Raw genomic sequence first — 15,500 nt, forward strand, 5'->3', positions numbered from 1 at the left:
TCATTATGGTTTTTTGTTTTCCTTTTTCTTTCCTCAGTAGGAAAGTACGTCACCACGCCCTTGTTAACTCTGCTTCATGTGGATCTTAATACCGAATTACAGAGGATTTTTTGTGACCATATTGTTAAATAGTCTCTGATTTACCAGATTATGCATTATAACAGGGCCATTAAAAAGGCATGTATCTGTAATTGCTTTTTAATCCCATTGCTATTTATGGGTAATTTTAGTTTCAAAGTAAGCTGAACAGTCCTGTAAAAACAGAATATTTGATGATAAAGGTGTGCCAAGGAAAGTTCATCATACAAGACATTATTTAACTGAAGCACTGTTAGGATCCTAGAATCAAACAGGTTTCTATGTAAAGTGCATTATACTTGTACCACTCAAAGTCAGCGTTATATTAATTACTGCAAACTCATAAACAGTCACATTTTTTTTATATATATGGGTTTTCTGAATGTTGCTAACAGTTCTGATAACAGTTCCAGATATGACAGACATAGCCAGGTGCATGAATGGTAGAAGAAAAAATGTTTAAATTGGTATTAACTCAGGGCTGTGTGGAAATGTATGCCTTACATTTATAGAGCAATCCAACTTTTTGCATGGAAACCATCTTGTTCCCAATGCAGATGAAATTGTGTTACTTCAGAGGTCTCCTAATGGGTTTTGCAACTTTCAGCATATCACTTATATCTCAGCTTAATAAAAAGGGTTTTCCGGAATCCTGTTTAGTAGCAGTTTAGGGTAGTTTCTTGAAAGGAGATTTGTTTCTTCACTCTGGCACCTTCTAAGATAGTAAGTAATACCTACACAAAATAAAGCAGAATAAATGCTGCCAAGATTTCTCCACTCAGGTCAGTAGTAGTAGTGTACATCTGCCTAATTAAGTATGAATAACTTTTTGTGGTGTAGGATAATGGGACATCATGTGCCTATATTTTATATACGTAATAAATAAATATGAGAATGGCAAAAATCTATTTTTTTTAATGCCCACCTTGACTGAGTGCCTTAGAGAAGACTGATTTTCAGAGGATGGTTACCTAAGTGTCTCAAGCTGTATATCTGAAATAATCATTCACTTTTAACACTATTTTTAGTGTGTTCAAATGCATATAGTGCCCCCAAAATGTTTGTGTGTGTGTGTGTATTCACATAGCATTTCTGCATGTGTGTCTCAAGTCTGTGTATGGGAATAGTTTGTATATAATTGGGTGAAACTTTATTTTCAGGCAGATGAATCTACATTAATTCCTAGAACCCTGAGAAACAAGACTTTGCAGTGTTAGATGGGAAAACATTTTCATAAAAATGAAGCATACTTTTAATTATCTGTAGTCATTTGGATGAAATCTATAATGAGCTTGATAAATGCTGATGCTGTAGGCATCATTTTTTCAAATGACAGTAGAACAAAAAATATCTGGAAAGGCATTGTGAGCTTAGACTACATGGTATTTTTGAGGTCTTAGTAGGAATAATTAAAATGACTTATGTAAGATAAGTGTCATATCTCTGTCAGCAACTAAATGTTAAATGTTATTATAAACTAATTACTTCCTTGAATTGAAAAGAAAATTATTATTTTGTGTCTTAACTGCTAAGAGACAGTGTCTGATCCTTCTTTCACCCAACATCTCTACCAGCATATCTTCAGTGACTTCTGTGCAATAAGATGCCCTCAAAGTAGGCAAGAGGCAAACTGGGACCCTGGGCCAGCAGAAAAAAAAAGAAAAAAATATAGCAAGAAGTCAGTATTTGTTTCTAATGTCAATCATTTCCTAAATAAGTAAAAGTTGAAGAGCAGATGCTGTGGGGTTTTTCCTTGTGTTCCTGGCTGCAGACTTGCTGCTGGAGCGGGAAGGAGGGGTGCTCCTGCCCCAGTACTGCTGCCTGCCTCTCCTCCCTGCGTCTGCCTGCTGCAGCTCTGCTGAGCCACTCACCTCACTAAAACCAGAGGCACTGATCTGATCCTTAACTGCAGTCATTTTCTGTTGAGTTAATGTGCTTAAGTGGTTCAGAAATAGTCCTAATGCATGGAAGGGTCAAGGAATTAGATACAGTTGAAATGCACAGCAGAAAGAGAGGTGAAAAACAATACCCAAACAAATGAAAAAGCTAAAACTATTTTTTTTTTTAAAACCTCTTACCCTGGTGCCCTGATTTTTCTGGCCATTCTTTCTCTCCTGCCCAAAAAACATGAACATGGAGCTTGACTAGAAATAGGGATGATGACCATTGTTATCTCTATTAGAGGCCCCACTGAAGTCACATCTGGTGGAGGTGGTGGCCTGGCAAATGCTGGCCTCATATAGTGAGTTGTGCTACCCCCAGGTTTGAGGTTTGTTTAAAGAAAAACACTGATGTGGTTGTGTTGAATTTTCTCATGTGTCTTGCTTACTAAGAAAAATGTAATTCCTGATTAACAGCATAATAACAAACATAGGCATGCAAGAGGTGATGAAAGGAGGGCTATGGAGGAATAGTGTGGGGAATAGCAGGGGGAATGGAAAGATGATGAAAGGCTGAGGTATAAAGAAAGGATTGTAGGAAAAATAATTAAAATGAATAAGAAAGAGAAAAAGAAGGAGGAATATTCCAACCCCCATCCTTTTTCTTGCATGCCTCCACCCTATAAACTCACTGGTAGCTTGATACCCTTGGCCCACGCTTTTGTTCTGCAAAGTTACCGAATTACCTCATCCTAATTCCAAGTCGTATGTTGCAGCAGAGTTAGTTGGAAATGAGGCATCATCCTCCGAGAGTATAGTCTAATGTTGCTTGAAAAATCACTCTGGGCTTTCCTAAGTCACCTGCAGTACTGTATGCCAACAGCTGATGCAGTGTTGGCGGTGAGGCCGTCAGTAAGGGCAGGAGCAGCCCCTGTCCTTGGGGCTGGGTGATGGAGGGTGTGCTCCTTACAGAAGTGGCTCATAAAACATGCAGTTACACCTTTGTGCAAGAAATGGCGTGGCTAATGAAGCCAGAGAGTGGCTGTTTTTTTGTTGGATTGGAGGACTGTCAACAGGAGGCAATGATCTCACAAAGCTTTGCTTGCTGTGCTTGGAAAAACCTTTACACACTTAAAAAATACATGAGCGCTCCTAATCGGTCTCCAAACACAAGCATGCAGGTTACTGAGACAGTGGGTATCATACTGGCTCTCTTTTTTGTCCCAGTAAAATTGTGCTAGGCACTGGAATCACTGCTCTTACCTGTTGACTTCCACAGGAGCAGACTTTGCAGCACATTGTGCCTTCATTTCTGCCATTAGCCCTAACATATTGCCTGCAAGCTGCAGCTGCAGTCTTCTTGTGTTGCCAAATTGATTGACTTCATGCAAGTTATTGCTCTAATCAGAAAGGAAGATTGTCATGGGGAGTGAGAACACCCTCGTGAGCTCTGGATTAATCTCAGAGTCTCTGCCCCGCAAAGGTATTCCATTCATCCCTGGTTCATAAAGGATCTGAGGCAGAGCAGGAACAATATCTGGGGGAAACGTAGCATGCTTGCCCTCTTCACGTTACCTCCATAGTATTGGTCACTGTTGGGAGTAGAATATAGGATTAGGTGGACCTTTGTGCTGGCAATTTGTGGTAATCTTTTGGCTTTTGCACATGCTTGCATTTAAATGAGCACGTATACCAGGTCTGTAAGCTTGAGACCAAAACACAGGTTTTGCATAAAGGTTTCCTCACACACCTCTGCTTTCTTCACCCAGAATTTTAAAAAGTTAGTGGGAGAGGCAGTGAGGCGTAAGGCAAAATGAAGGTGTATCTGTAAAAGTCAATGGTGTTTGACAAGTGAAATTTGAGTACAGCCTAATTAGGGCAAATACCTCATTCTTGTGGCAAGGAAAAATTGTGGCTTTAGTAAAACAAAAATATTATTTCATGTTTCACTGAACTGGCAGAAATGTAAGTTAAAAATGCAAATGCAAGCCTGCGGGCATGCACTCAAAAGCAAGAAAACGTTACAAGGATGTGATTTTCAGTGAGAGTCTAAGAATAAACCTAAGCTCAATGACTTCTTGTTAATGTTAGAGCCTGGCTTTCTAACTTTCTAAAAGCAGTGCAGATGCTTGCATGTAACCTTTTGTAATCCCACAGTACATTTTACATTTTGTTAGTTAGTCTTTAATAAATTCTGATTTTTCATTGGAGTTCCTTAAATTTCTGTGTTTAAAAATTTTACGCGTTAGGACTACTTTTTCTGGATGCTTTGAGTTCTCTGCTCTTCTAGAAATGTTCAGATGAAGGCATAGTTAAACAATTTGCCTGATGACATCTGTTCAGCAGCATAATCTTACTTGGCTACAAATGACATTTAATTGGATGAAACATTTCAAATAGACTTTGACAGCTTTCCAGCCCAGCATCTCTGAACTTACTATTTAATGAAAATATGCCATCCTAGAAGTGTCACGGGGACTATAAAGAATTTGTTTTATGAAAGGCAGCACTGTGAATTTAGAAAAGAATGCATTAAAATATTATATCTGCCACTTGTGATATATGTACTTCTTAGCTTATGAAACATCTCAATATTTTCTAATGACCTTTTGAGCCACAATTTTGCTGGTATATCCTGCGTTGCCTGAACCAGTAACTCTTATGCTATATTCTGCATGTAAGATCAGGATGTTGAAAAAGCCCCTACATTATCTTCTACAAGTTTTAGTGGTAGAATAATAATAGGAAGTATGCATTTCATAAGAAACCACAGTATTGTCATCCATGGAAGGGGAGCCAGAAGTTTCAGAGCCATGTTAGTCTTTAGTCTAGCCAAAGCCAATTGAGAGTACTCAGAGCTGTGTAAATTTGTCTGGGTTCAGCCTGCAGTGTAGCAGTGCACATCACTTTTGATCTTTGCCATAGCTACTTCGGAGATGTAGTAGTTCAGTAGTTATTTCCAGAATAATTCTTTAACTTTTGGCATGTTGCTTCAAGGTTTCATGGCCACTGCCATTACTCCAAATTAAAACTACTCAGCGCAGCTAACAGTAAAATATCTCTAAAGAAGTCAGACTACATAGTTTGCCTAAAAGAAGAGAACTGTATTTTTCCATCAGAAATCAGTTAGCCAATAAGCCCTGTCATCTCTCCTTAGCTGAGAGTAACTTGTGGCCAGTGGTATTCTGGAGCCTTTACTGGAGGTGTTTGCTTTTTATGGCGGGATGCCCAGCTGAGGCAAAAACATGACTTCTATTATGCTGATACACAGGGAAGCTCAAGGAAGCAATACAAACTATCACTCACAAAGAGCTCTCCTAGGATAATTCTGTGAGAGAGTTGCTGAAACTGTTCAAATGCTGCTCTAGTATATTGGAGTTGGCCAGTGAAAAACAAAGTCAGAAAGTCTTGAGCTTAACACAAGCTGGATGGTGAGAAACCAGTTCTGAGTCTGGCTTTTGGCAGGTGCAAGATGAGCAGTGTGCGTTCAGGCTCACAACAGTAAGCAGTACCATTCCATCTTCTGCTGGAGGAGCTTCGCTTTATCTGTGGGCTTTCTTGTGAAGATCCCAAAATGGACTTTGTTTGTACAAAAGCATTCCAAGTAAATGGAATGTAAAACTCCAGGTGAAAATTCACTTTGGTTCAGACCTACTGGTTAACAAGTAGCTCAAATAAACCCTCACAGATATTCATTCAGGGACCCAATTTTAGTGAAAATATTCTTCCTTGCTGGGGTTTGCAGCTTTTACTATTTGTGCTGGCTGTGCTTTTGGAAATCTAGATATGTTCACTTTTATTTTTACTTTTCTTTTAGATTCAACACTAGTTGCATCCCTTATGAAAATTCTTCAACCTCTTGAAGCATTTCCTGCTGCCACAATCCTGTATAGGGTACCAATCTTCAGGCTTTATGCTGGGCTGTGGACAATCTACCATCATTACACACTTAGAAGCCTAATCACCTTTTTTAGCTGAGAGCAACTTTTTGGGGGTCCCTGACTCAGGTACAGAAACAACATGATTATTATTTCATCAGATATTTTCCAACTGAATATAACACAGAGTGAACCCTGCTGGTATTCATCTCATTCCTCTCTTCATGCCGTGTGGGTCACTTCTTCGTAAAATTTCTGTCTGAGTTGTAGGCTACCTAACACTGTCCCTTTATGACTATGCTGAGGGTTTTGCCCAAGCCTAAGCCATTTTAGTGAGAGGACATACTTTTACACATCTGCTTTCTTGGAAAACACGCTGTGCATCTTCTTCTAAGGGAGAACATGCTTTCACCACAACACTCATTAGCAGTAGCCTCTTCATTAATCTTTTGGAATTAGAATGAAAAAATAAATACTATGGTTTTGGCAAGTAAATATTTGCTGTAAACATTACAATGAGTGATGGAAGCAGGGTGTGCAGCCGAGAGCCTGAAACAGCATGGGAAGCCACTAATGTGCTTAATTTCATCTCAGTCTTTCTCTATTGAAGATTGGGGAGGTAAGGTTTATGGTTTATTTTCCTGGCAGTCAGGAAACAAGAGAGCTCTCAATCACTCATTGATTGCCAGCTCAGGAGGTGGTGTTCCGCTTTAGTAGTTCAGATTTGTTTGCTTAGACTGTTCCTTGGTTTTCTATACATGCAACCTCATGTAGTGACTAGTTCTGAAGACAGACATTGTAGGCTTTAAACAATGTGCTCGTCTCTCTCATCTCCGTGTCCCAGCAGACTGGAAAGCAGCTCCCCATGACAGTGTCTGTGTTCTAGCATGATGAGGGACAACTCAGAGTCCGGCTCTACCATTTGACATTGCAAAAAGTGTCTATGAATGTTTGCTCTCTTTGTGTCAGATACTATCTCACTCATGCAGAGGGATGAGGGTGGGATTTTAACACGGATTATATGAATTTGTGCATCCAAACAAGTGTGTAGAAGTTTTTTAAATGTAGCATATGACCAATTCAAATCGTTTATCCACATATTGTGTGAAATAGGCCAGAGGCTACTACCATAAACTTCATATTGAAACTGTGGATGCTTGGTTGATTCCCTAGCTATTATAGTTTTATTTTCCTCCCCTCTTTTCTTCAGAATTGTTGTGCTAATTAAGCTCTGTGAATTTTAATCTCTCAGGTTCTTCAATTATGACATTGCCATCCCTCTATGGCAACACACTGGAGTGTAGCAGATAGGATATTAAGAAGTGGAGACATTCAATGGGAAAATGTCCAAAAGCATTTCAAATCACTTAAGATAATTAAATAAGGGGAAAGAATGTGGCATGTTTAAAGAATATGTGGTGGTTTTACGAATAGGATGATGTTGGGTGCCTATGCATGGGAAACTCATTACCCATGCTTCGCTCATTTGTTATGTTGTAATGAGAAAGAAGAATTGAAAAATGCCACTGCTGAGTTTGACTCTGTGTATATCAGGAGGTACTTGCACTGAGAGAACCACTGCAGATGCAGCAGACTTACCAACCATGCTTATTCCTCTAAATATATCTTTGAAGAAATACAACAATTGAAGAAATAACAACTAACTACCCTGTAAAGGTCAAGATGACCTGAACTGTGATGCTAAAGAATTGAAGGAGTATGCTGGTGTCACTAGGCAGAGATGTAGATGACATTTTTTTTATAACTTCCTATATGCCATCCTGTTCCTCTCTCCTCGTCTCCCCCTTTTGTAGGCAAAGTTTAAAAAGCACAGCAGGAGGGCTTTTAGTAAGAATTTGTATAACGGAGTGAGGCATTACTTGGACAGGGAAGAAAACAGGTATTTTATCATTCAGAAGGAGGAGAAAGAGTAATGAGTATAAGTAACGATCAGATGTCCGTTTGAGCTGCAGGCAGCATATCTGCGAGAAGGAAAGTAACAGGTTTGAGACAGCCTTGCACTACCAGTGGCCTAATAGGACCAATGATCCTATAGAGTAGGTAGAGCAGCTGACTCACCATTTAAGAAGTCATAGGAATATTCAGTGTTTTTCCTAACACAACAGTTCTTGAAGTAGTGTAACTACATTAAGATGTTAGTCAAAACAAAAGTTAAGCAGAAAAGCAAAATCAAGGGCATGAACCCCAGAGGTATAAAAGCATACGTCCAAAGCCCAGTAGATTTGCAGCAGCTTCTCTATATTTTTAAAGCAACCCTGTGAAACATCCTAACCAAAAAGTGCATTGCTGTGATGATGGACTCCAGAAGAGAGATGTGTATGTGTTACCATATTTGAATCAAGATTTAAGATGAAGGTTAGGGGCTGCATTTCCACAGCCACCCATCCTTGCCACAGGATGAGGAGTTTGTTTTGCAGAAAAAAAAAAAAAAAAAAACAGTTCATACCTGCCTGTACTGTCAGTCTTGCAATGTGTATGCAGAGCACCCAAAATCCTTTCTTAGGCATGTCAGACCTCAGATCAAACAGTCTACAAAGCTGTGTCTCAGATTCTGATTTTCAGGCATGAAATTAGGCATTTTACATAATTGTCCAGTTCCTGCTGGACAATTTCCTGCTTTCGTTAACTTGTCTCAAAGTCCTGGTTAATGACTGATGTCAGTAGCTGGTGGATGCCCCGCATCCCTGGGAGTGTTGGGCGGCTTTGAGCTGTATGCCACAGAGCTCCTGCCTGAGAAGAAGCCCCACAACCCTGCTTACTCACTAGCACTAAGAAGGCAGTACTAGCAGAAGCAGGGATTCATTTAAAATAAAAGTAAAATAATTTTAAAAGAGTCTCTTCCTCCTGCCCTGATTCCTCTCTGACACAGAGGCCAAGTTTTATGCTCCGTGTCATGCCAAAGCAAGACATGTTCCTTGTAAGATGTGTAGCAGGGAGTCACACATCACACAGGACTTTGAAGAAACATCTACCAGACTGTGCAGATATCACACTGTCTGGCTATAAAGCAGCAGTGTTGAATCAGTGTCAGTCCAGTCTCATAAAGCAGCTTTGAGAGACAGGTCCTACTGCCTGCAGCTCCATTTTGATGGGCGACAATGTTGGTGTCTTTCCCCTTGTATCTGTAATGTAAGGGGATGACCTGGTACAGTGTGGGTGACCAAAGAAATTTCATCCTAGGAGGCAGATTGAAAAACAACTCTATGTGCTCCGATGCTGTTAGAAAGAGATTTACTCTGTAGTTTTTCCTCTACATAATTCTCCTGTATCACCACGGGGAACCCTGTTGCCTGCTCCTACTTTGATAATGCTTAGATTTTTCCTGAGCAGCCATAGCACAACAGTACACAATTCTTGTCATTTCTTATAGCCTGTCATGCTATACTTGGTATATGGATAGCTAAGGGAGAATTTGATAATAATCTGTACCTCTCTGAATGATATATGTACCAAGAATGAAAAGCAATTGTTTCAGCTAGTAAAAGACATGTAACTAGGAAAAACTAGAAAAAGCTGAATATCAGGAAATGCATCATGACAGTAACATCTGTTGGAACGCGAAGTAATCTCCCTTTGAAAGTGGTGGGATCAGCATTGCTTTTGACATTTGAAGCTCAATGAGACAGAACCTAATTTGATCAACAGCATACTTGGCTTCCAGGGAAGTCGTCTGCATGATCCACTAGATTTTTTCCATCTCCAACTTTGGCGACTCTGTCTTTCTGACACTCCCTGGGTGATGAAATATCATTATAACCTTTTGAAATAATATATTGGTACCTGGAGAGCAGAAAGGGACTTTCTCATTTGCAAGTGAGAGACAGTGTGTTAAATTACCATTCCTTTTCTTAAATGGATTGAGTACGGGTTTGCTGTGTTTAAAACAGGACATTTCCCCCCTCCATAAACAAACCACCCAAGACTCCACATCATGGGGACAGGAAATGTAAGGGTTAGAAGTTTAAACAACGTTCATCATATTCCCTGAGGCTCAGGTTAGTGGAAGCTGCTTGACACCTGAAAACATTTCAGCAGATTTGACAGGTAAGCTTCATGCTGACTTACGGAGGAAGACTGTGCTGTGTCTGTCATAGATCAGGAGGGATAAAAGTAGTCCTGGGCCGTCGAAGCTTCTACTTGTTAATTCAGCTCTGGAAAGTGTGAAAGCATCCACGGTGCTGACAAACACAGTGACTAAATACGTATGAAATTTAACTCAAGAATCTCACTTTCGCATCTTTGAAGAATTAATTAGAAAGTAGTGGTGTTCTTTTAATTGATTTTTTTTATTGTATCCAGCAGTTGATGCTGTTCTTGATAACATTTGTTTCCACCTCTTCATGCAGTGCAAAAAATTGATAATTGTCTGGTACTGCTGAGCATTGTAGCTGGCAACATTTGAAACTCCAGACATGGTGATGAATTGTGCTATGATATATTAATGTTATTTTGATCCCTGCTCTTTCAGAATTACATTGATCCAATTAGGTTAAGTAGCTTGCCATCTAAATTAATTTACTTTCCTCTATTAATCTCCTTTGCTGTGGGTCAGAAACAGAAATGTAAATCAATCTATTACATTGCATATCTTTTTGCAGGAGGTAATTAAATTACTGAGTAGATACATATGTTAAATTTGTTGTTCAGTATGTTAAACATCATTGCCATAATTGCAAAGTGAAGTGGTGCACACTCAGTTGTGGAATTTGAGTGCTTGTTACACTTATTTCTGATAACCTTTCAAGAAATGCCAGCACATGACTTGCTGTCCCTGGATACTAATGCTGCGTGCTTATTCTGCTACACAGCTTTTAAGATATTAGACGTTTCTGAAAGTGGGGATAACAGCTTCTTTCTCTGCCAGAAATTGTTGGACACCCCAGCGATGTCTTGTACAGGTCCCCATCCTCTACAGTGGGGAAAAAAATCTTTCTTCTGGCTTGCTCTCAAGCCTGTGCTAGCACCATACGTGGCAGGAAAACAGATGTCTTAGCAGTGATGTCTTAGTTAGTAAACTGAAAGAGCATTAATGCAGACTCCTGAAAAACTTTCTCATTTTCTTAAAAAGGCCCTTCAGCTGTACTTGAAATTTCCATGATTTGAAATCTTACTTTGGCTTCTACATTAAGGCATAGTTTAAGTTTTATTAGGTTAGTCCGATAGCAGGACTCCATCATCTTGGTGTTCTTGCCAGCCTTTTACTACTCACACAGGGAATTCTCATGTTCAGTTGGTGCTTTCATCAGCCTGGATAGGAAACTCATCCTGATGAAACATGCCTGGTAGGGAGATTGATGACAGCAACACCAGAAGTTTGCTCACCTGCTGTAATTCCTAACTTTAGTAAGTAGAACCGTCCATGAGAGACTCAAATGAAAATGAAGCATTGACGCAAGGGAATGAGATCCAGTGCTTGCAAACTGAACACTGACAAAGCCGAGCTAGATTCGAAGTGCTGTGTTTTTACACTGAGTGTAATTAACTGTTAAACCTTACCAGGCTTGTGATAGCTTCTTCATCATGGGAGATCTGGACAAGGACTACGTACAATAAGAAAATGGACAATCTGGTTCCATCACAGTCACTGAAGCAGAAGAATAATTCAAGTCAAATGAGCTATGTAATGTGACAGGTCAGAGTGCTGATCACAGTGCTCCCTTCTGGTATTAAAATCTATGAATCCATGAAATATTTTCTAATCCTGTGCCTTAGGGTAGAACCAACAGCAGAAAGGTCACCTATATCATCATTGCTGTCAAACACTTTGGAAATAGCAGAGCAGTGAGTTTATTGCTCAATCACTTTGCCCTTATGCTACATCTGTTACCTTATCCCTTGCCTGATTTTTTTCCCATTAAATAAAAATTGCTCTGGTATCCAATGTGAAATAACGTTTCCAAGAAGTGCACAGCAGAACTCTGTTGGCTTCAGCAGCAATGGGTTCTTACCTTTTGCCTTGGCAAAGTTAATGAATGCCTGCTAAGCACAGAACTTGCAGTGTAGCTATATAAATAATAATGATAATTAAGAAAGCAGCTGCTCTTTGTGATAATGAGAATGACAGTAGGAAGCAGAGATACAGCACACTTCATTTCAAGCAGCCCTCCCAGAGGCTGCAGGCACAAGGGCTGAGGTAAGCATGGGTGTCAAGTGCCACCTGAGGTACCACAGGGTGCCTGAGCTGTCCTCACAGGGCAGCTTGGTGAAATGGATGGAGCATCTAAAGTGACGCTGGGTGCTTGCTTAGGCAACCAAGTCCTGCTGTAGGTGTGGTGGATGGCTGAGATCCAGAGCAGTTCCTGTACAGCCCGCAAACCACTGCAGTGTTTTAACATTCGTTATCTATTAATATGCTAATATTTCTCACAAGCTGTAAAATTTGAATTGAGAAGCTGTGCTTGAATACTTATTGTGTTGACCTTTGCTGTCTTCATCCTTTTATGTTGATATTTATTTGTCTCTCTTTTTCTTTTTTTTTTTCTGTCTTGTTTCATTCACCTTTTTTTTTTTTCTTCTACCTTCTCTAATAATTGTCTGTACAGTTCCTAGCACGATCAGGTCCTCAAGGTCTTCATCTTGGCTGAACGTTAATATAATCCAAATAAATCATGGCAATAACGAATATTAAATGTTCCTTCATGTTCTAGCTTTAAAGTTTATATGCAGTGCAACAAATATGTACCAAGACTGTATATTAGTTCACACAATATATGTGCAGAATTAACCAGATTTCAATTTAAAAAGAGTCTGGTTTGTTCAAGTGAACATCCCAAAGGAGAAGAACATCTCTGCAATGGAACAGAACTTTTTGGAACCTCGTGCCAAAGATTTTCTGCAGTCTGAACTCTCGAGTCCATTGAAGATGATGGCAGCATTTGGTTTTCATCACTTCTATATTGCTTTTGTATTTCACTACAATGTCTGTCAAAACTCAAACGTATTTGTGCTGAGGAACATGGTTTTAATGCCTATGTTGAGAGTCAATGTGAATATGTATTATTCCTTCTGGCCTTGTTAGAAATGCTCTTTGGATAAGGAGTTGAAAAACAGACCTATAGCAGGACTGTTGTCAAGGCAGAGGCTGCTTTCCCTGTTCCATGTGTTTACTAAAAAAGGAAACTTTTAATAATTGTCACACACATACACTTTTTCTGGGCATTTCTGAAAAACAGAAATTGCGAGTCAGAATTCTTGGTATCATTGTCAAAGGCAGGAGGGGAAGTGTGGAGTGCATGAGAACAAAATGTCTCATCACATACATGATACTTCACTGTCTCCTGAGACATCATTTCAAGTCGTTAGATTTCTTTTCATGAATATCCTTTTCAGATGCTCAAAATAAATCCAGTGGCATGACTTATGTAATTTTCTTGAAGTCATTTTCCTTAAGTGTCAGTGGAAGAAGTTTGTTGCATTTACTGAGAGCTTTGATGGTCACTTGCTGATGAAAGCAGTATGCTATACAGCAAACTAACAAAGGGAGAACATTTTCCTTTTCCAAAATACACCAATACTTAACAATGCTCCCCATGTCTAGATTATGCAAAATATGTTGAAAATTATATAGAAGAGTCAATACTGACGTGCTGGCATACAGACTTCATTTGGAAGACAAAGCAGTCTGGAAACTCAGACTTTTCACAATTGATGAAGGAAGTGTTCATGCACTGCAACTTCAGTGTTTGGAGCTATGTTTCCTCTTAGTTCACACACAGCCCTGGTAGTCACTGTGTCGTTAATGTTGTGCTTTGATTGCTCTCTCAAACAGAACCAGTAAAGGACAAAGTCAAGGTGATGTGGCCTTAATATTACCCGTGTCCTCTGTTGTTTTTTTCTTTTAGGGGCCTGTTAGCCAGCAGCTTCACAGAAACACATTATTTGAAAGACGGCACTGATGTGGTTCTCTCACGCAATTACACGGTAAGGCTGGTGTTTCATGGGTAGATGATGCTTCATCATTAAAATCCAAAGTGCTCTTTGCTGGGATCTGAACCATGGGATGAAAAAGCAGTATGAGTGATCTTTTTTTATTGTTGCCTTCAGTACCTTTTTGACTGCTGTGATCGTACGCATCAATTTTTAGAGAGAGACTTTAAAGGGAAACTGTGGGGTTTTAACCAGGTGACTTTTCATATCTGTAAGATTTATTCTGCTTCTTGGAAATATAGCCATTAAAATTTTGTAATAAGGTAGCCATTGTTGAGTGGTTAAGGAGGAAAGTCCTAGTTCAGTTAGGAAGAAAGCCCAAAGTATCTGATAAGCTCATGTCAGTAGACTGGAAGGCCTGGGTGGCTTTCAGCACTGGGAATCCAGTCTGGGGAGAGAGGGTGGTTTGTTCAGGTGTATTTTTTATGCCAGCCCATAAGACTGTTATGGATATATGCATGTATGTGTGTGTGTGGCTAATCTGCTCCTTGTTAAAATCAGCACAAAAAGCTTTTTATCATAAATAATTTAAACTGCTTTTTATAAATAAAAAACGCTTTAAGGCAGTAATGTTTTTGTCCTCTGACATTAGGAACGCATTAATTAGAAACAATGCAGCAAGTGATTTTAATTACAAAGTTTATCTTTTATCTGCCTAAGTACTCCCAGCTCCTATAAAGTATTTGTTATGTTACATTATTTATTTATTGACATAGTCTGAAGAAGCATCATGCTTTCTGTTCCCATCCATAATGGGCTTTGCTGATATCAGTGAAAGGCATTATTTCTGTGCATAACATTTTACTTCTGAAGAAGCATCTTCATTATAGTCCCAGACCTCCCAAGTAAAGTAATCATTTTGAAAGCTTTCAGTGTTTTCTTGTTTCCTGGGTGCTCATATCTTCTTCAAAACCTGTTCAGTAGAAAATAGTTGTTTGTTTTAGAAACAGGGAAGCTGTACACATTCCTTAAGGAAGTAAAAAATGCACAACATTTTGTCAGGGTTAACTACATTAACATGAATATGAGTATGCCTAATGATAGCTAGGCTTTCTCTTACTAAAAAAGAAAAAAAAATAATAAAAACTGTTTAGATAATGACAGTAAGTCCTGAATAATACTAGCAGTTCATTTTGCTGCCTGAGTTTTTGTTTGTTTGTTTGTTTTTTTGAGACCAGTGAATTCATTTTTCATTAAATACTGCAATATGGTTTAAAACAGATAAGTCTCTCTGATTTTATATCTCTTCTTTACTGAGGACATCAGTATAGCTTGTAGTTGAAACCAAATCCAATTTCTCGTTGAAAAGTTGCTTAGTCAAATTCTGCCTGGAGGTCAAACCAAGGTGGCTTTGTGGAGCTGTAGCTTTGGGGTTTCTTTAGCACATGTGCTAGTGCCCAGGTTATTCTTCTGCTTTGTAGCACTTGAAAAATTTGCAGTTATTAAAAGCTGGCCATAATTAAATGATCTCAAGTAAGGGTAGAGTATTTAAGTATGACAAATCAGCCATGGTAATTATTTGTTTTTAGGGGGCTATCCATTTCATATACTGGGATACAGAAATGAGAAGCTTTTGGTGGGGGGGAAGAAGAGAGGGAGGAACCTCTTGCAGTTCAGTGGAGTTACTGATCTAGAAAACAATTTTCTACCGGTCCAATTGCAGGGCATGGTCTGATAAGTTTACATTTTCAGTACTGAACTTGCAGGAACTTTGGCT

At 39.2% G+C, this 15,500-nt stretch overlaps 1 protein-coding gene across 3 annotated transcripts in view; it reads left to right on the forward strand.

Moving 5' to 3' along the window:
• ADAM12 (ADAM metallopeptidase domain 12) overlaps positions 1-15,500 on the forward strand; it is a 181,515-nt gene that overhangs the window by 87,856 nt on the left and 78,159 nt on the right. For all 3 annotated transcript variants that reach the window (XM_035547503.2, XM_050711794.1, XM_035547504.2), the window contains exon 4: positions 13,699-13,777. In XM_035547503.2, coding sequence (XP_035403396.1) covers positions 13,699-13,777 — 79 coding nt within the window. The remainder of the gene's footprint in view (positions 1-13,698; positions 13,778-15,500) is intronic.

The sequence above is a fragment of the Cygnus atratus genome, chromosome 7 (assembly GCF_013377495.2).
Source record: "Cygnus atratus isolate AKBS03 ecotype Queensland, Australia chromosome 7, CAtr_DNAZoo_HiC_assembly, whole genome shotgun sequence".
NCBI classification, from domain to species: domain Eukaryota; kingdom Metazoa; phylum Chordata; class Aves; order Anseriformes; family Anatidae; genus Cygnus; species Cygnus atratus.